Source organism: Opisthocomus hoazin, chromosome Z (assembly GCF_030867145.1).
Source record: "Opisthocomus hoazin isolate bOpiHoa1 chromosome Z, bOpiHoa1.hap1, whole genome shotgun sequence".
In the NCBI taxonomy this organism is placed as follows: Eukaryota; Metazoa; Chordata; class Aves; order Opisthocomiformes; family Opisthocomidae; genus Opisthocomus; species Opisthocomus hoazin.
Genome location: NC_134454.1, coordinates 53983537 through 54005065, shown reverse-complemented (window position 1 = coordinate 54005065; position 21529 = coordinate 53983537). Strand labels below are relative to the sequence as shown.

Genomic DNA, 21529 nt, shown 5'->3' with positions numbered 1-21529 from the left:
AAGCTTGACAATTGACTGCCTTTTTTTTTTTCTAATCGTCATTTTACTTGTTTTGATAGTTTGCTAACTGGCTTGTGGTACAGCTTTAAAGTGAGATCACTGTTGGCACATTTCTGGATTCTTGTGCTCAGTTCTCTGATTGATCAGTACCATAATAGGCTTTATTGGTGGATATAAACCACAGAGCTGTTTCTAGTCTTTGCTATTTAATAGCACAAATCTTTGGCTGTCTAAAGTGTTGTGTGCACTAACAAGCAGAGTGATATTAGTATACAAGAGCCAAACATGGTAGCAGAGATTTTAAACCATCCCCTTTCCTTCATGTCTGTGCAAAACCCAGCCAGGAGAATCCACAGACAGGCAGGTAGTCCCCAAAAACAGACTTCCAGAGCTAAATTAGGATAGCTTTCCCTGGAGGTTTTCCAATTTGCAACACTGAAGATGTGGCCCATGAGTTTACTTGTTAGTACCTTTTTCTAACCCAAAAATCTATTCAATACCTTAACCCCCTCTGTAAACGTCAATGTTGTAAATAATGTTTGATGGTGATCACCATCTGATGGCTTTTTAGGTAATTTTGTGCTGACCTGAGTAAGCAGTGTCCAGGGGAAGTGTGCACAAATTATTATCTCCCATAGAAAAATCTTAACAACTGTACTCACAAATCATGAAAAACAGTGGAAGGAAAATTAAAATAACAAGAAAACCCTCTGAAGGAGAATATTTGTCTTGGAAATGAGAAAAACTCTGGAATCCAGCCACACTCACACTCTGAACAGCACAGACTACTATGTCCCCAGCCCACAGCCTGACACATCTATTGCTTAGGGCCTGGGAGAGTGGAGGTGCTGTTTCTAGCATAACATTTTTTTTGTTTCTCTTCATGGCTATTTCCTCAATTTTTTCACATCTCCAGACCTGTAAAGATCTGACCGTGATGTCTCAAGGAGAGGTGAGAGTTTGACAGTGCCAGTACAGATTAACCTCTAACTGCAGAGGGACACTCTATAGCAGAGCAGTATCCTCAGTCACGGTTCTTCAGAGAATAATCAGGAGCTGCTTGAAATGCATCTTTCTAGACACACAGATGTAAATTAGAAATTAGAGCTGATCTAATTTACCAGTATAGCTCTATTAAGAATGTCATTTTGACAGTGAGTACCTCAGGCAGGTTTTGATGGAAGGCATTTTCTAGAGAGCAACAGGTTCTGCATCTGTTTTCTAAAGTTATTGTTCATTTAGGCATTTTCAGAACAAAAGAATGAAGGAAAAGGTTAAGTATTTTACAAATAGAGCTAAGTAGAAATCTTTTTTCTCACCCTATATTTTTTTAAGGTATGAAAAAACTGGTTTTGAAACATGAAAATGCAGGAGCTTTTCAATCTTGAAATTGCTTAAACAAGACATTTCATCAGTATAAAATTTCTTATTGCTTTGTTAAAACACAAAATTTAGTGGAAATTAAATCTTTCCCCAAACATATTTTGTTCTGACAAATTAACACTTTTTTAAAAAAAATATTTAGACAGAAAAGTACTAAACTTTAATATTCACTTTTCAAAATAATATTGAAAAAGTACTTAATTTTGGTCTTATTTTGTCATGAATATGTAACAAATCCTTGAGCATTCCTGCAGAACATTTTGCTTGCTATCTTGGAAAAAGACAGGTGCTAATACAGAACAAACTTGGAAGTCCGGTTTGCATCCCAGTAAAGAACACTTCTCATAATTCTGACAAGAAAGCTCCAGTGAACTGTCTCTCTATTGTGGAAGCTGGAAAACAAAGAATAGGGAAATTTCTTCTGTCCTTAAGAACATAGGCTTATTTTTTTTTCCCCCATACATCCCATAACACTCTAAAACCTGCACAGGGGAAGAAGCAGATGACATAGGGAAACATTCACTAATAACAACTGCTGACAAAAACTTAAAAAGCGGGAGATGTTAGTATAAGAGTATTCAAAAGTCACTTGCTATTGATATACAAGTTTAAGGCACTTAAAGCCAGTGTGTGTCCATTTTCCACATGTACAAGAATAATGCTAATCTATCAGACTAATTATTCTGGTATAAATCTTAAATAACCTGCCAAAATACAAACCAAATACATGGATACCCCAAAATGGGCTGATATAGATACTCTGTATTGTTATAACTACAATCATCATAGAGCACCACTGATAAGATACAGCTTCTTATTTTAGGCAGCATAACAACACCAGGTTTTCCATTGCAACTCGGGTGAACTTAAATTCCAAAAAGCCAATTCAAAAAACAAGACTAAAAAATTTAGTCTATGACTGTATTTTGGTACGTAAATTATTTTGTTTGATTTTTTCAAAGGTACAGAGTGTTTCCAAATTCCATTGTTTTCATCAAAGATGCTAAACACAGATTTAGATACCTAATTCTCAGCTCATACATTTAAAAATGTGACCAAATATTAGTTTTCAGGTTTCCTTTTTTATTCCAGCTTTTTGCTGGATATATGTGCTTTGTCTGCTGAGATATGCGTGACTCTGTATAGAACTGTGAAAATCTGAATGAGATAGCCTGGAATAAAAGGTGACTATTTCTAGAATCTTGTTTGACAGAGTAAACTGATAAAAAAAATAATTCTTCAGTTAATAAAAGTAGATTCAAAATAAGTAAGCTAATCTGAAGACCTGTCATTTGCTCTTAGAATACAAATCCTAGGACAAATAAGCTGATAATGTGCTTCCAAGCTTACTTCAGAGAGGGCTGCAGCAAAGTACACTTTTAGGTAGAATTGTTGCCCAGGTTGAATGTATAGGGACCGCTTCACCCTGAATATTAATATAGAAATTGTTAAGAAAAAGACAGATAACAAGGGTGGGATTTTGAAAACTCACTATTGTTTTAATTCAGAAAGCCCACCTCAGAGAATAAAAAAAGTGCAGTAATTTAGCATTCACTGAGGATGACAAGAAGCACTCATCCAATTCAAACATTTCGTAGTAACATAAATTTTTAAGGCTGGAAAGGATTGATATTCCTACTCCCTCCGACCTGGAAAGGATGACACAATCTGAGGACGTTCATCAAGGAGTTGCAGATTCAAAAGCACAACTTGTGGCCGAATTAAAATGTATTATGCAAAAAATCACACATCTGATTTAGAGGCTTCTGTCTGTAGTTAATCACCACCTGCCCTCACTGCAAATACATTTGCCAGTTGTCTTCAAACAGATCTTTTTTACAATGTCGTATAAGCTGACTGAGAGAACCAGCTGACACTAGAATCATAGAATGGTTTGCAATGAGCAGGGACATCTTCAATTAGATCAGATTGCTCAGAGCCCCATCCAATCTAGCCTTGAATGTTTCCAGCGATGGGGCATCTACTACCTCTCTGGGCAACCTGTGTCAGTGTTTCATCATCCTCATCATAAAAGATCTTCCCAGGCAGAGGTGAGGCTGAGAAGTTGGTAGTTCCCAGCATCCTCCTCTCCACTGTTTAAAAATGGGTGCAAGATTTCTCCTTTTCCAGTCTCCAGGGACTTCACCTGACTGCCATTACTTTTCAAATATCACCAAGAGTGGCATGGCTGCTACATCAGACAGTTCGCTCAGGACTCTGGGATGCATCTCATCAGGTCCCATAGATTTCTGTATGTTCAGGTTCCTCAGGTGAACCTGATCTTCTCTTACGATGTGGGGGACCTTGCTCCCCCATTCCCTGCCTTGAGGTCCATCCACTCAAGAGGTGTGGAAGAGAGGTTGCCAGCAAAGACTGAGGCAAAAAAATTGTTGAGTACCTCAGCCTTCTTCTGCTTCATTGTTACCAATATGCCAGTCATGTTTGTTGGTGGGGTACACTTTCTTTGACCTTCATTTTCTAGCTGGCATACCTATACAAACTCTTCTTATTATTCTTTGTATCTCTTGCCAAGTTCAGCTCCAGCTGATCCTTGGCCTTCTTGACATGGTCCCTACACAACCAGGCAACATCCCTATACTCATCACAGGATACCTGTCCTTGCTTCCACTGCCTATGCATTTACTTCTTGTGCTTTAGTTTGACCAGCAGGTCTTGACTCATCCATGCCAGCCTCTTACTGTCTGTTTCTGATTTCTTACACCTGGGCATCAAGAGCTCTTGCACTCTACGGAAAGTGTCCTGAAAGATCTGCCAGCTCTGTTCTTCTCCCTTGTCCCTGAGGGCAGTTTCCCAGGGGGTCAACATTGACTAATTCCTTCAAGAGCTGGAAGCTGGCCTTCCTAAAATTCAGGGTCTTCACTTTACTTTTTGCTTGTCCCTTATTCCTCAAGACTAAAAAATTCACACATCCATGATCACTGCACCCCAGGCTGCCTTCAATCTTGACATCTCTGGTTAGCTCGCTCACATTGGTGACCAGCAGGTACAGGAATGAATCACCTCTGGTAGGGCTTTCTATTACCTGGTCAAAGACTTTATCCTCCTGGATTGCCCACAGCTCACCATGCTACTTTTCCAGCAGATGTCAGGGCAGTTGAGGTTCTCTAGCAGGAGGAGAGCCTGCAAGATGCCTCCTGCAGCTAGAGTAAGAAGGCTTTGTCAATCGGCTCCCCTTGATCAGGCAGTCTGAACTAAATGTTGACCACAAGGTTCCTTTTGTTGCCTCGGTCTCTAATTTCTATCTATAAGCTTTCAACCTGTTCATGGCTACGCTTCAGTGACAGCTCTTCACAATCTGTCCATTTCTTGAAGTAGAGGGTAACTCCTCCACCCCTTCTTCCTCGTCTGTCCCTTCTGAATAGCCTGTAGCCATCGATAGCCACAGTCAAGTCATGGGATACATCCCACCAAGTTTCAGTAATCGCAGCTAAATCCTGCTTTCTAGCAGCATGATGGCTTCCAGCTCTTCCTGTTTGTTGTCCACGCTGCATGGATTGGTTTAGAGGCACTGCAGCTGGGCTGTCGGCCATGCCAACATTTTAGAGGACCACACCTTACTTCTTTTGAGATGTTTCACTGGTGGGTCCTTTTTGGGTCCTATTACATCAGAAGCCCCTGGCTTCTCTCTGTAAGACTTCAAGTATGCTGCAGTGTAGCCAGCACATCTCAGAGCAACAGGCTGAGAGCAATCGCTAGCTCCCTGTCCCTCAAATCTTGGTGCTTCGCCCCATGTCTTGTTATGGGTGAGCCTGATGTTATCCCCTTCTCCCCGTAAGCTAGTTTAAAGCTCTGTGAATCAGTCCCACTAGCTCGTGAGCACAGACCCCCTTCCTCCTTTGAGAGAGAACAATCCCATCCAAAAGCAGCAGGCCTGGTGCTGTGTAGACCATCTCATTATTAAAAAATCCAGAATTCTGTTGGTGACACCAGCCATGGAGCCATGTGTTAATAGACTGGATCCATCTGTTTCTTCCAATATCACTGGCCACAAGTGGAATGATAGAAGAAAAAATTACCTCTGCTCCAGCTTCCCTTATGATGTGTCCCACGGCCTGGAAGTTTCTTTTGATTGCCCTTGGACTACATGTTGCATCTTCATCACCACCCACATGGAGGAGCAATAATGGGTAATAGTCCGAGGGCCATACCAGGCTAGGAAGTTTCCTAGGAACTAGGAGTTGCTAGAAATGCTGAGATAAAAGAATGGCTATAAAAATAGAAGCTCTGTTGATAGTAAGAATGCAATAAATTTTAACTTAATGTACGCGGGGATCCTACAATTATAGACTATGCAAAATAAAGTAATTGCTATCTGATTATCTAAGCTACTCATCTATTTTTTCTGAAATTTCTCTCATCTTCACAATACTTCCACTTTATGTCTCCTAGGTACTCTGTTCTCTTTTACCCCCCTTCCATGTCTCCTCCTTTCACAACATACCTACCATTTCCTCTTTGTAGCTGTATCTTTCCCAAAATGACCTTAACTTCCAGAAGGAAAAACCTGTAGAGCTTCCACACCATATTTCATATGCTCTCTCCTACCATTATGTCTGTGTTTTCTACCCATATCAAACACTGTCTGTGGGATACACCATCTTTTCTCTGTTAGATGTGACTAACAAAACATGACCATATGTTTTGCTGGTGTTTGGGCAGTACTGCAGTGAACAAGTTATGTAAAACAGAGGAGCGGAACAGTTTTGGTAAAAGAATAAAGTGTATTTACCCAGTTTCCTGTTCTTCAAGGAAATTTAACTGTAAATGAAAACTTTATTTTTAGCCTTAATGAAAATACAGTGGTAGGTCTGCTAGCGCAAAATACAGTTTTCTATGTCACATATCTAAAAATGCATGAAAAAGTAAGCTCAGTTTCCATTCAGTTTGCTTTTTCATAAGTTAAATAAAAATCTGTTTTTCTTTCCCAGAAGTTAGAATAGAAAGATAAATCCCCAGTCTCACCCCAGTAATCTTGAGGTATTCCTGGCACTACATCATTTTTCTTGAATGAGACATTAAACTTATCAATGGAAGAATTTACCAACATTAACCTAACTGAAGAAAATGAAATATTTTGTATGGAAATGTAATGGAAACTTAAAAATAATAAAAAGATCTAAGTTTTTCATATTTGATTTCAGGTCTACAGAGACAAGAAAGCAGTGATCTGCAATGCCATTTACCTCTACTTTCTGTGAAACCACATCCTGTGAAAAAGAGATTAGAGATGGCATGAAGTTAATTGTGTCAGCAGGTCTAGAAACAAAGTGAAACTTCAGAAAAACAGTGCAAAGTGCAAAGAAGGAAGACAAGTATTCATTTGGAAATTAAACCATACTTCAGCACAGACAACTTCTTTTTCATCTTCCATGGCTTGTTTCGTAGTGTGGCAATTAGTTTCTTTTTTTCTTCTACCTCTTCTTTCAGCTTGGCCAGTTCCTCCTCTGTAATCGGCTCCTCCTCAGAGTCAGAATCAGAGCTTCAAACAAAAGCAGGAACAAAAACCATCACCAAAACTCAGAAATGACAGAAGTTTTCACCGAATGACATACTTGGTGTTAATTCTCGTTAACTTTGAGACCAAGATAAACACCTTCATTGTTGCACAGAAGGGAGGACACAGTTCATTTAGACTTGTCATTAATTTTATTATGAAAGGCAAACCCTCTACACAAAGTGCAGAGCCACAGCTGAACCAGCACTACACCCAGAGCATCCCATCGACAGTGGGCAGCTCTCCTGGGGATGTGTCTGACAGGCACTAATTGTTCCTGCAGGAGTAACCAGCCTCCTAACAGTCCAACCCAAACTCACAACAGGCAAGTGAGGACACTGCAGCCATAACAATGAACGTGTTCACCCCACTTCAGCATGCCACAGGAGAGAGAAGAGACACCACAGCCACAGCCAAGAAAAGCTTAAACACCAGATGGCAGCTTGTCTGCTGATGAAGGTAGTTAACATTTCAGCGATGGAAATGATTCAAAGCCACATTGCAGCAAGGCTGTGCTGTGTCCTAGCACTCAGAGTAAGCAGATGCAATAGTAAAAGCATCTCCAGATGTGTTGTGTTTGTAGTCTGAACTTCTTTTCCCTGGACTGGTTTGTAGCATCTTTGGAAAGATTTCTGATTAAGGCAATGTCCACTTTCGTAAAACCCGCATAGATATCCTTTCTATGAGCTATTGTACATCTCATATAATGGCATATAGCAAATCATTCGCAACAGGTGTTTCCCCTTCTTAAACCAGCAAACAGGAAAATGATAAAAAGGAAATCATTAGACTCTGACTTCATGCCCTAAAAACCTGACAGTAATGACTGTCACGGAATTCTTGATAAAAGCAGTTTGATGCATTTCTGTTTGTTTCTTGTTGTGTTTTCTTTTGCCTTATTTTTTCTGCTTTCAGTGTTTGAAAATGGAGTGCGGGGTGTGGGGGTTAAAAAGTTTTCTAGTTTGTTTTGGGAACACTTCACTCAGACTTTATAAAGAAAGCAGTCTTCAGTCTGTTCTGCTTATAATTCACCTTTCTGGGAGTTTGATACTAAAAATACAATGTCAGAGTGTAGTGATTCATTACCTACGTCAGCCAATCATATAATTTCTATCTCCTGGATAATTAAAGAATTATAATTTTCTTCTTCTTCTCCCAAAACAGACAACACAGCTGTAGTTAAAGATTTGTGTGACATAAAGGTCAAAGAGTTTATTTGTGTGACATGAAGGATAAATGGTTTTTCAGCAAGAATAGGAAAAGTTTCTGAACGAACACACACAATAAAAGCAAAATTCTTTTTGCAATACAGCAAAATAAGAAATTCTCATTGGTCATCTACCTTCAGTTTTCATGAAATAAACATCTTTATAGCAAAAGCTACAAGGGATGAGTTTAAAAATTTCAGACACACGGGAGTAAGTCAGTGAAGGAAAGAAAGAGGCTCTCATAATTATTAGATGCCCTGCTATTGAAGACTCAAATACTATTTATTGAAAAGACTGTCATGTTAGAAAGTTGAACCTACCAGCCATAAAATTTCCAACTTCATGTGATAAAAACAAGTACCACCAAAAACATAAATCTACAGAAAGAAATACTGCTACTGAACACCAGACATGTTTATTGTCATTCTGGTATCGCATTGAGCAAGTGAAGAACTATATGAAAACTTAAGTCAAACAGATGAAGGCCAGTAAAAAAATATGTGCATAAAATTTTGAGGCATTATAATGCAAGAAGAGTCACATCTTTAAGAAGAACAGAAGGATTAAAGGAGAGAGCTTTAAATCCTTAGTGGTTAAATTCAGCTGTTTACATTTTACAAAGCAGACAGCAACAAGCCAAATATGAAGGATTTCCTTTGGCAGAATATTGCTGGGTTATACAAAATTGAAATATGCAGTTTTACAAAACTGCAGGGAGAGTGGTGGGAAGTATGAGTGGCAGGTGCTAATGCAGTGAGCTTACTGAGGAAAGGAAGCTGAGCAGAACACAAGAGGTAAACTAGGGATAGTATTTGCTCTTGTGCCTATTTCCTACTACTGCTTTATTTGTCTTTGCAAACATATCTCTTTTTTATTTTTTCATTTTTCTTTGGAACCAGGAAAGTAATAGAAATTCCAAATTTCTAAGCATCTTCTAAGAAAACAGTGTGTTCAGGAGTATTTACACTACACAATCGAAATTTATGCAGTTACAGCAGATTTTTCCTTTAGCTTGAGTGGTTGAACACTATGAGATTCAAGTCAGGAAATCAGAATTCTGTCTTTTGCAACCAAAAGTCTTAGCTTTTCATGAAAGGTTGTGATTCCTACATTTGAAAGACAGCAGGGTTCACTGTGACCTTCAGGCTAACACAGAGCACAAAGCATCACTAAATAATTTCGTATCAAGCTACCATATTCCTTGGCTCCAATTCCATGCACACAATGCAACTTTTCCTAAATCAGCAGAGTTCTTGAAATCAGTGGCACTTCCTTAAATCACACACATAATGAACTTGCTTGTACTATTAATCTGTGTTTTGGTTTTATGCCCATATTATACGACTGTGTCTTGGTTTTAGTTTCACCTCCTCTTTATGGATGTAATCTAATTTTCTCATGATTTTTGTAAAAGTCATTTTACAGAGGTAAAAAATTAAGATGAAAATGTTTCCTTGGGGACTGGAAGTTTTCAGGGAAAAAAATGGTAGGACTTTAAATAGTCTTGAGTGAATAAATTTGACTACATTTCCTCTTGATTGTTTGTGAAAATTCTATTGTTTATTGATAACCCCCAAAATATCCCTTAATGCTCTTCAGCAATCTTCCTCCTAGCAAAAAGATGCAGTGAATATACCGCCTCAATCTTCCGTGTACCCCTGGATTTTTGCATAAGCTTTATACTCTTGAGTAATCTTACTAAAAATCATTTGATTTGCTCACTTATAAACCTCTACAGTGGAAACAGAAATTGCACAGGCTAGGCAGTATATAAAGGATTTGTAGCTCACTTATAAACCTCCACAGTGGAAACAGAAATTGCACAGGCTAGGCAGTATATAAGGATTTGTAGCTCAAGTGACTGCGTACAGTTTGTAAGACCAATCAGTCACAATTAGGCAAGCCAACAAGAACAAAATATCTTTTCAAACTAGGAACATCACAGGTGTTCACAGTGAGAGTACAAGGAGCAATTTATCATGAATATTTTTGGGATGATGATTATGAACTGCGTAGAGCAGGCCCTTCTCACACCCTCATTAGCAGGTAAGAATCAACCAGATTAACATCAGCAGCATCTAAGTGCAGAAGATTTAAAACTCACCCAGAAATAATTCCTTTCACCATGGAATTACCCTGTGAAACTCACTATCACAAATTAGCTGAGATCAAAATAATCATGTTGTATATAAAAAAAAAAGAATCAACACAGAGCTCTGCTGGGTTCCTTTATATCCTTTATGTGGAATAATACAGGCATAAAGAGGTTTCTCTGATTTAGGTGAAAAGTAGGGAGGAAAAAGAGGGTAATAGCACTGGATTCTACTGATCTGTACTATGACCTAGCCAAAAAGGGCACTGGTCATAGAGTCTGGCAAAACTCACAACGACAGGAGCAAATACAATTTTATATTCTGTGGAATAACTTTAATTTTTAATCTTACTTTTCTTTTAGTTTTAAGATTTTTTTCTTCTTTTTTCTTTCTCAACTTCTTATTTTACTCTTGTCATGCTTCCCCATGCTGAAATGTCTTGGCCATTAAAAAAATATGTCAGCAAGATGTACTTTTAAACAGTACATAGCATTTGTTGTGATAGGTCTTCATGGACTTGCTAGACAGGCTAAATTTCTATGCTGCCACCCTTCTCTTCTGTCCTGAAGGTTTGAAAATCCTTTATCTGAATCACAACTGGATTGAAGCCCATTTTCCTTCATTCTTACATTATTTTTGCATTTATTTTAAAAATCTTTATGAACAATTTTATATTTATAACTCTGCTCTCTTGTCAGCTGGTCTTCTAAAAGTCTAAAATTACAATTTTCTTGAGGTGTCTTCTAGAGCATCCAGTTTTTCCTCAAATGTTACGCTTGTTTCTTCAAGAATGAAGTCTTGTTCCAGGTAGCAATTTCTAACTATTTAGCCTAAACATATGTGTTGTAATGTTAAGAACTTTGGACAACAATAAAAAACATTGTGCCCTCATTCAATTTTACATTTTCAGTGTTCTTTTTTTAATTAACATTAAATAAATATTTACAATGGAAGGCAATAATAAGCAAAGGAACATGGATTGACACCCTTGGTGCTGTTGCTATATGAGTACAGGAAATTGCACCAAGGGGTACAATTGGCACCACAGTGAAGAGCCAGTACAAGGAAAGATTTTTGCAGCTCTTGTGAGGAAAGGAAATGAAGTAAGAGTATATTGAAATGGGATCATAGATAAATTAATGCAATAGCATATCTCACTGTATTTTTTTCTTTCCTTTGACTCCTGCTGTGCTTTACAGCAATGCCATTGGGAACACAAACCGCTGTAGCAAGTGGGGAATGGGAGAAGGGGTGTCTCTCTCCCTCTCCACTGAGATAAGCATGCCTAGCTCTATTTGCTCTATTATACACCACTCCCAGGGGCTGTTTCCTTTCAATAGCACAAGAAGGGATAGGGAGAAAGAGAATGCCAGGATGGCAAAAACAAACCCCAAAATGATTGTCTGAAGTGCTCCATGTCAGTGGGGACTTCCAAAGCCCCCAGGTTGCATTAAATGCTTTGGAAAAGTGAAAGGTAGCATTTCAGAGGAAGTGAGTGGAAGACAGACTGGAAAATCCCATCTCAGTCCTTGGTTCTGGGTTCTTGAAATTTTGGCACTGAGCTTTTACAAAAAACTGGCTCAATCCTGGCTGAGAAACAAGAACCCACTCTTGTGAAAAGTGTCAAGATTTTAGTTCTGCATTGGAAATAAAACTAGACCTTGGGTTTCTGGAGGGTTATCAGCTTGGAGATTGGGGGGTTTTAGTTTTGGGGAAAGGAAGAAGCAGGAGACATGTCACCTGTTACATCACCTGACATGTCGCCGCTCTCTGTGATTTGCTCCCCTCCTCTGTCACTTTCACTCCCTTTCTCCAGAGAAAGGCTCATAAACTTAGTACATTTAACTACAAAAAGGGTGATGTCAGCCTGAGTTCCAGTTCTGCCTGACCAGATTTGACCAAATCCTCAGGGTATCAGCAGTCCTGGAAGGGCCTAGTTGGTCATTTCCCGAGGTCCCACCCTGGTCCTGCGACAAACCACTGACTCCCTTCCACTGAAGTGGGCATGGCTTTCTGCAAAGCGCACATTTCACTCAGTCAGAGCTTCCTCACTGCAGGAAAAACAAAGTCTGTCCAACCGGGCTGTAATGAGTAAAGGAGTCATAATGACTCTTGGTATTTCACAGCTATAAATGAAAGCAGGTTTTATGTAAGATAACCACGATTTTATATTAAAAAAAAAAATTAATTACCCAGATCCTGATTTCTTTTTGTCTTTTTTTTTCTTGTTGGCCTTCTCTTTTTTCCCTTTCTTATCAGGCTTTTTATCCTTTTTCTTCTCATTTTTGCCTTTCCCAGTTTTATCCTCCCCTTTCTCATCTTCCTCATCTTCATCATCTTCCTTGGATTTCTGATTTGCCTGGTTCTTCCTGGCTTTTGCAGGGTCCCCATCAGAATCACTGCCCTCATTTCCAGATGCTCGTCCCCGTCCTCTGCGGTTTCTGTGTCTGCGATGACCAGCTCTCCTCGTCCCATCTTCGTCATCCTCACCCTCATCACCACCACGCCTGGCTCTCCCTCTGGCATGTCCCCTTCTTATTCTTGGTGTTGTTCTCTTCCCCCCTTTATCTGTGATGGAGGAAAAAAAAACACATGAGAGAAGGCAGTATGTTACAGGTAGAACTTTCCTCCTCCTTCATTCATACAGATAACCAAAAATCATCTGAGTGTGTCCTCAAAGTAATCCACCCTACTGACCTGTTCTTTTGTCATTTTCTTCATTCTCAGATGCACTGCCTTCTTCATTGTCAACATTACTGTCATCTGTGGAGTGAACACAAAGGCCAGTACATGTGAAGTGTGGATCAGTCATTAGGGATGTAGGGGTTTTAAGAAATTCTTGGCAACTACTGCACTGTACTCCCTTACATGACTTCACAAACCCACTTTTTTGGAACACGGCAAAGAGTTTTCAAGAAATAAGATGAAGGCAGAAAAAAATAGTTACACTTCCCTTCAGCACCCAAATAAGCAAGCCGCAAGATGATACCGTGAAGAATTCCCTCTCATGGAAGAAATATGTAGGACAGGAGTACCTTCAAAAATAAACACGATAGCAATATCCTACAATTTGAGGAAAAGAACAATGAATATGAAAATGGTTCTCAGGCAGGTCTCAGAGATTTTCTTAGAGAAAGATAAGCACTGACTAATATTAAGGAAGATTAAGAGAAGCATTTTCTGATTTGACTGACTGGAGGGCATGAAGCTTCATAGCTGCAGCATGTGTGAAGAGCACAGTTCCAGAAGAAAGAGCAGGCAAAGAAAGTTCCAGCAAAAAAATCTCTAAGCACTGTGAAAGAGGTTGACCCAGCTCACTCTTGTACTGTACCACAACCCTCTTCTGCCACTCAGCAGATGATAAAAACATCGGTTACTCTAGAGAGAGAGCCTATTTACAAAAGCAAGTACTATTTCTTCTCAGAAACTCCTTTGATTTGGGGTGGATCTCTTGCTTAGATTTTTCAGTCTCAGGAAGTTCAGTAAGAGATGCTATGTCTGCTACCCATCAATAACCAGAAAAGTATCCAATTCATATATAGAGAAGGAAGATATTTCTCTCTTTCATACACATTATATCACAATATTTAATTCATATGTTTTCTGCAAATATTGGTATGAACTTCTTATTTAATGGGTCACTCCTGAAACTGCTAGTGATATTCACCAACAATGTTTCTTCAGAAGCAATCCAACTAATATCTGAGAAGCTAGGAGATAATAGGCTCTCCTGAAGTGTCTTTATGCTCGTACATGTGGGACAGCAGTTGAGGCACATCAGTGGAACATACGGAAATACATGTTAGCAGAACATTACTGAGAACACTAAGAAACATTACCATGAATGTAAATAGACAGCTGTCATTCCACTCCAAAAGACCATGTATGTTCCCGGTATATGTTATTTAATTTTCCCTCTGTACAGACAGGACAGGTGACATCATGATCACAGTTGCATTTTTTAGACAAGAAGGAACTACAGTTATCTTCCTTCATCACTCATCTGTAATGTTTTTGAATTTTCCTTTTTGTTCTGTCTTTCTCCACCCGTTCCCTAGTTCCTTAGTTCCTTTAATAAATCTTATTAAGCCACTAGTGTGATTCATCAAAAATTTACACACAAATTGATTAACCTAGGGACTGCCGTAGCTAACTATCAGGCACAACTTCTTAGCTTTACCTAGTACCAAGAAAAGCAGTAAAATATGGGAGGTTGCAAACAAGAAGGAATCTAGGCTCCTGTTTCACTGTGTGCAATAATGGGCAAAGCATTATTATCCAGAATTTGACAGGCATATTAAAACTGAGACATATGTAGGGAGTTTGAGTTCCCTCCACAAAATATTTCTCTCTAATTACATTTTCTACCATTTCCAGAGTATCTGCACAATAATTTTCTAAGACCATGCAAAAATGTTATCATTCAATATCATCAGTGGAATGTGAAAATAAGAGCTCCTTTGTTCTCTTTGGACATATGCCTTCTGCTGCTGACAGTAACAGGATCTCCATTTGACAAAGACCATTACGTTGCTATTGAAATCTTGCAAAGATGAAGACAGACACTTCTAAAGAGATACTTTGCATGCAACAATAGGGCATAGTCTTTTATTGCAACTAATGTTTTTGCTGATCTACCTCCAGCCAAACAGAAATTCCTAGGGAAGTACTTTAATGGTACAGGACTGGCTTCACTGCAGATGTGATGAGCACATACAACAAGCAAACAGCTGGAGGCTTCTCATATATACTGAAACATGCATTTGCAGTGAAAGTGTATTGTGCTTGAGTTGACATTATATTGTCTTAATATTGAAAGTGACAATGGACCATGCAACACAGAGGCTTAAGCAGGACAGAAGGTAGCTGTTGGGGTTTAATTAATTCTAATAGCATAAGGGTAACAAATGCACCAGTCTGAATTCAAAATTTCGGGTAAAATAAACTGTTAAACTAGTTAACAGATTCAGACTGCTTGAAGAACGTACGAAGAACACTACTAGAGAGCAGTGCATCTGAATAGTGACTTCTGCGTGTTTGTTGCTTTTTTCCTCTAAATGCTCAGAAACAGGAGGGATAAAGTTTTTAAAGAAATCAAGAAAAAGCATAAAAACAAACACAAGTATAAATTGCCACAAAACAAGCCCAGAAAAAATGGCCAATGATTACATGGAATCATGCAGCTAGAAGAGTATCGTGTACTACACTATACTCAACAAGCACAAGTGCAGATTCATAAGTCATTTCTGCAAAAATTTAAAATTATAGCTCCAAACTGAACTTCAGAACATCCCTGCCTCCACAGTCCCATGCTCATACAGAGAGGAAATGCGTTGATATAAAGAATGTTAGAGGTTTGTGCTTCTTATTCTGGTGTATCCACAGAATAAGAGATCTCTCCCAGATCGTGGGGTGGGATGCAGATAACATTGTTCTAGAACTTGTTTTTAAAGAAGCTATAAGCCAAGGGGCACTCTGCATTCCTCCAGTTTCCTCACACTCTATGTCACGAGCTGTGACATTAGCATAAAAAACGACGCTCAGGGTAGAACTAAAAGTTATTCCCTTGTGTCAGCTGTGACTGCAGGTGGTCCAATTTAGCAGGAAAAAAAACACTGAGGAGGGGGGATGAAGGAGATTTACCACCCAGACGTCTGTCCTGAACAACAAATATACGTGCATTCATGTGAGCTACACAGCCATCCCACACCACACCCACATTACAGCTATCCCTGGAGACTTGTAATTCAGCCAAGCTGTATAAATATTGTGTTTGGGGGTTTTGCACATGTCATTAAAAGACCAGTGTTATTAGTTGGTTGGGTGTTTGAGCAATCAGAGAGATAAATAATCATTACTATGTTTAACATTCTTATTATTAGAAAGCTATTTCAGGTCATTAACTGTAACACTTTTCAAAGAAGAAAGCAAAAGGCTAGGCAGCTCATAACTCAACACTTTAACTGCTTTAGGCAAACCCTGTCTTACTGAATTATTGGAGAAGCATTTCAGTGATACTCAAATAACATTTCATGGTGACATTAAATCTAAATACAGTTTAGCACTTAATTGAAATGTTCTATAAACCACAACACAGAGAAACAGTACAGTGCATACCTTAGGCACTGTATTATCATCCCATAGGAAAAACGAAGAGAATTTTTGATGCTCTGGTTTGTTAAAATATAAATGCATAGTCTTTGACACAGGAACAAAATCGTTACTATATGGGATCTTTTCAGGTCTTTATAGCTGTATTCTGCTTTTTTAAACAGGTCTTCATGTGATCCCACTTATGAAAAGTTCACTGAATCCTCCATTAAAACCAACTTAGTCTCAATAAAGCACTGTCTAGAATTATTCATTGTTCCAGAAAAGTGTTGATAGGACCTCAGTTCTTCACAATAGTCATATTCATAGGGCAAATATCAGGTTATAAGGCTTTAAGTTAGCTAACTTGAGTTTTTGTGACCCAGAGCAAACTATGTTCAGCTCTTGTATCTTCCAGGATGCACTATCCTTCCCTAATCACACATATATCATTAGCTATATTTGGAACTGTAGTCCATACCTTCTTATGCTCTGGGAAACCAAATCACTTTCTGACTTTTTTTTCTGTAGTAATGTAAGGGAAACTTTCTCATCTTTCTAGACTAAGGGCAGGTAAAGCATAATCTGAATAATCTATCATTTTACTTGAAGTCTTATTTATGTTTTAGGCTATAGCCACAAATGAACCAACAGGACTAAAAAGGGCATCCTAAACACTGGCTCAGACTAGCCTGCAAGTCAGATACTGCACTGAAAACAGAACACCAGACAGCTCAGGAGAGAGCTCCAAATGTTGACATGTTGGCTGGTGAGAAAATTAAGAACAGAAAGAAATGTATAAAACCATAGGAGTCCTTGCTGTATGACGTGGTCATTTAGCAGATTGTGGGGGCTGTTACATCCTTACCTTATCTTCCCAAGCTGTTTGTACACCACTTATCAGAGGGTACTACTCTGATTTCATGTTTTGGCGCTTTTTTTAAGCTTGTTTTATACTGACAAGATTTCCTTGATTTTTCACTGTGCAAGGGATAATGATTCTTGGAACTACCCCATAAAATATGGCCCCCTGCTGAAATATTACTGCTCACGTTACTACTATGTAAAACTGACTGCTACTAAGCAATTCTGCCTTCTGATGCCATAAAAAAAATTCAGTGATATGCAAAGAAATCTGTAGTTCAAAAAATGCTATAAGACTTTTTGTATGTTATAAAATAAATGACTACTTTGTTAACTAATTGCCATGCCAATGAAATGGATCATATGCAGACAGAGACTTGCAAGCAATTATTGTGTCTTCCTCTCAACTGCACTGTGCTGGATTATTTTCAATGCCAGAAAGACAGCAGCCTAGATAGAAAGCTAATAAACTGGGTGCCCAGCATGTAGAAATGTCAATGATGCAAGGTCATATTAGACAACAAACACGTGTGAAGTAGTAGTCAAAAAGGCTAGGAAGAGTAGTAGAATATTTGACTCTAGGTTTTTACATACTTTTCCATGCTATTCTTTCTTATCATGTAATACGACAATGTCTCACAACACTTCTGCGAGGACAGATATCACTTGAAGTAATGGCTGTGAAACACACCAGAAACAATATACCAAGATCTCACAGAAAGTCTAGGGCAAAAGTGAATTGGCGCAGACTTCAATATCCAAGATGTGATACCTTGATACTACAGATCCCATCCTCTTAGAGTATTTCCAAACACTGAGAAAAAAAGCTTGGCCCACCTTGGACACAGGAGAACGGGACACGTAACACAGAAATTACAAAGCAAAATTGCATTTACAGAACAATGAGAACACTTAGTATTTGAGACCTTTCTTGATTTTTCTTCTATGTTTTTCCCAGTTGGTGTTGCAATTTGTTCTTCCAATGAACTAAAATAAAAATCATAACCCATAAAAATATCCTGTCCAGCAATAGCCAGGAATCTATAAAGAAAATAATAATTCTTATGCAGTTACACTCACACTAGAAACTATAGTGCTTGTTTTTCTGCAGCTGAATTAGCAAGGTAGTAAATACTAAAATGGTAGATTATTTATACTACAATGTCATGAAACCACTAGTGTCTCCAGAGACTTATTAGTCTTAATGTATATGCTATGGCCTGCAGACTACCACACCCAAAGAATCTGCAGAAGTTGCCTGAGGGGCAATAGCTTTCCCACTCTTCAGATTGCCACTAAAGAAAATCTGTCCAACAAATTGTACTCCATCAACATTTGAAAATTACAAATGGGGACCATAGGCAGTAAATGGAATCCATTCAATTCATATCCTTAAATTGCTCATTTGTTCTTTCAGTGGTAAGGAGAAATTACAAATGTCCTACTAAAACAACAGAGACTGTGCTCACAGAGATCAGGTTGGCACTGTGGCTGGCATTGGGCACATCATCTGATTACACTCTCCTCTTCCCTGTTTCTTTCTGGGCTGTTCTTACACCCCATGAGGTCTGAGTGCTGTGTCTCAATTTGTGATTAAGGACTTCTCTTAGGTAAAGTTCCCCCTCAGAGAAAAATAACCTTATTTCTGACTTCAGTGCAAGAATTTTAGGCCAAAGTTGATTTTCCTAGTATAAAACCTATAGAAGGCAGAAAAGGAAGATAACTCAGTGAGAAAGCCCTCAGTATTTCACTCTCTGCAGGAGAGCACAGATAAAAGTTTCCAAGCCACTGTGACTTACAGTATCAAAGACCTAATCTTCTAGTCCTTTGTCCTACCCAAGACTAGAGATTGGACAAGCTTGCAGGACCCATTGGTTACTGTAATAAAACAGCAAGGAGAAGTCATATTTGCATTGCATCTTCATCACGCAGTTGGCTTAATCACTGGCAGTTTTTCATTTTCATTGCAGTCTTTATTGCAAGAATTAGGATCAGTATATTAATTGTCCAGTGCATTCTGGGAAGTGTGAGACTGCAGTAAATCATACCAATCTGAACTTTTTCAGGTTCTGAAATGTGATTTACTTAGCTTATTGTCATTCATCTGTAGTACTGTTAACACAGGAAGAATGCACGTTAATAAGAGAAAACAGTTTATGTTCAAGTTACAAATGTAGCATTCTTAGTGGATCTGAAATCAATCGTATTTTTGGTTACCTTGTGATAAGACAGTTCTTTTGAGGTTGACACCTATAACTGACCAGCTTGTCACATATTTTCTATTATCTTTAAAGGATAAAAAGCACTTTCTCCAATCTCTTTTAAACATCCACTCTGAATATTTTTGTGCCCTAAGTCTTCTTTTCCTGTATAAAAAACCTAGAACAATGCATTCACATTCATCAACTTCATGAAACACACATCTCCTACTATCATAGATTTTGCAGAAGACATGTTATGAACAAGAATGGCCAAACCAGGGCTTCCCTAGAGATAAAGATACCAAGAAGCAAAAACATATGGCCCTAGACTGCATTTTTTGCAGCTGTTGGGGTGGTCCATTCTTTGCAAGAATATTCCTGAGGACAGTCAGCAATGACAAAGCAAAGCCTCCTGTAAAGAAATTGCAATTAGATTAGTGTCTGAGCCCTGTGCTAACTCCAGCACTTGGAACAGTTTAAGTCAGAAGCGGACTCAGAACCACATTCTGAAATTGTCTCATAGTTACTTAGATTGGAGTTCCAGCTTTTTAAGTCTTCTGACACCATCTCATCTCCAAATATACTCAGAACTGCTATTAAGGTAGTTAGATTTTATTATAAACTATGAACAGGATACATTTTCATGCAAAATGTGTCAAGGAGTGATCATGATTCAGCAACCAAAAGATCTCATCTTTCTCCAGTTAAAAGATGTGTGGATTTTGTTCCCCATGGGAATGCTAACCTCTGTACTTTGAATGAATTGTAAAGTCACTGAATCAGAATATAAGTTAATTCATTCAAGTATCTGCAAGTAGAAGGCAGATGTTTACCATAAACTTCGAATTTTGATATTCTAAGAATATGTTAATTAGGAATGCTTACAAACATGTGTATGTTCTATGGTCATGCTCATTTTGTTTCTTCTTAAGATGAAAATTCTGCCTAAGCGAGTAAGTAATTTGAACCTAATTGGTCAGTAAAGGGACTTGTAGGAAAAGATGGAGAGAAAAAAAAATAATTAGGGTGCTCAGACAATAACAGGAAAGAAAATAGGATGGATGTTTAAAATGAACTATGTGTTATATTCTGCCAAAATGCTAAGCCATCCCTTCTGACATTTTCTGTGGAAGCAGAACCCATTTTATTACTATTGCACGTTACAAGCGTGGATGAAAAATACAGAAAGCATTAGTAGTGCCAGCACTGGTACTTAGCCAGACCTAATGAATTCATCCAGAAACCAGTCTAGAATAAGGTCTCTGGCAGTTTTCCTCCATGATGAAGATCAAAAATGTCACACCTGTTCCATACAAAAATTGCCCATGAGAACTGAAAGCTCTTCCCATACCAATAAATTACCCTGCACTTTGCCAAAATGAGCCATCAGGCATTGTCTTCCTAAAAAAGACATTTCTAACATCCAGAGCAGTGCAGTATCAGTATAGAAATATTGTTAATTTTAGTATGAAGAATGTTTGACATTTCATACCAAATACAGAAAGCAATAAGAAAAGGAGGCATTGCCTTTGTGCAGCTCACAGAAGGCACAAAACACCCTTGCTTTCTTATTTTTCTCTATAAAATATATATAAACATAAAACAAGTAATAGGACTGTGGTTGCCCTCTTTTGATTTATTAACCAGTGGAAAGCCACACTGCCACGCTACAGCTAGCCAATTTATACAGCAAAGCTCTTTTCAAAAGCCAAGTTAAACATATTTCTGAAAAAAAGATAATGAATTGTGACAAAGGAGATTTTGTATCGGAAAGAAGAAGAAAACAACACTTGCACACTGTTCAGCTACATGCAGAAAATCAGTATGTGCTTAAGATGCATAATTATAGTTGTATTTACCATTTCCTTCAATGGCGAGTGGCTTTTCATGTCTAGACATCGTAACTGTATTTTGCAGGGCTGCTCCAGCTGCTACATATATAAGAGACTGTCTGAAGGTTGAGTGGTTTAAGATGAAGTGTACCACATCAACATCATCCTGTCTGTCACTGAACGGATGGCGCTGGTGAAGTTTCACTGGCTGAAATATAAGAAGATACTAATTTCCTAAGGGATTAATCTTTCATGAATGTTTAGTTTACTATTTAGGGTTGGCATACTAGGGTCAAAAGAATGGAAGAAGTTGTTCACCTTCTTTATTATTATTACTGAAAAA

The 21529-nt window shown here is 38.4% G+C and overlaps 1 protein-coding gene across 1 annotated transcript in view; it reads right to left on the bottom strand.

Annotated features, from left to right (window-relative positions):
• TMC1 (transmembrane channel like 1) overlaps window positions 1–21253 on the bottom strand; it is a 68158-nt gene extending 46905 nt beyond the window's left edge. Inside the window, exons 1-4 of the mRNA XM_075447066.1 lie at window positions 21214–21253; window positions 12897–12962; window positions 12392–12767; window positions 6743–6883 (exon numbers count right to left, since the gene is read on the bottom strand). Of these exons, the coding sequence (XP_075303181.1) occupies window positions 6743–6883; window positions 12392–12767; window positions 12897–12962; window positions 21214–21253 (623 nt within the window). The remainder of the gene's footprint in view (window positions 1–6742; window positions 6884–12391; window positions 12768–12896; window positions 12963–21213) is intronic.
• Window positions 21254–21529: the final 276 nt, after the last annotated feature.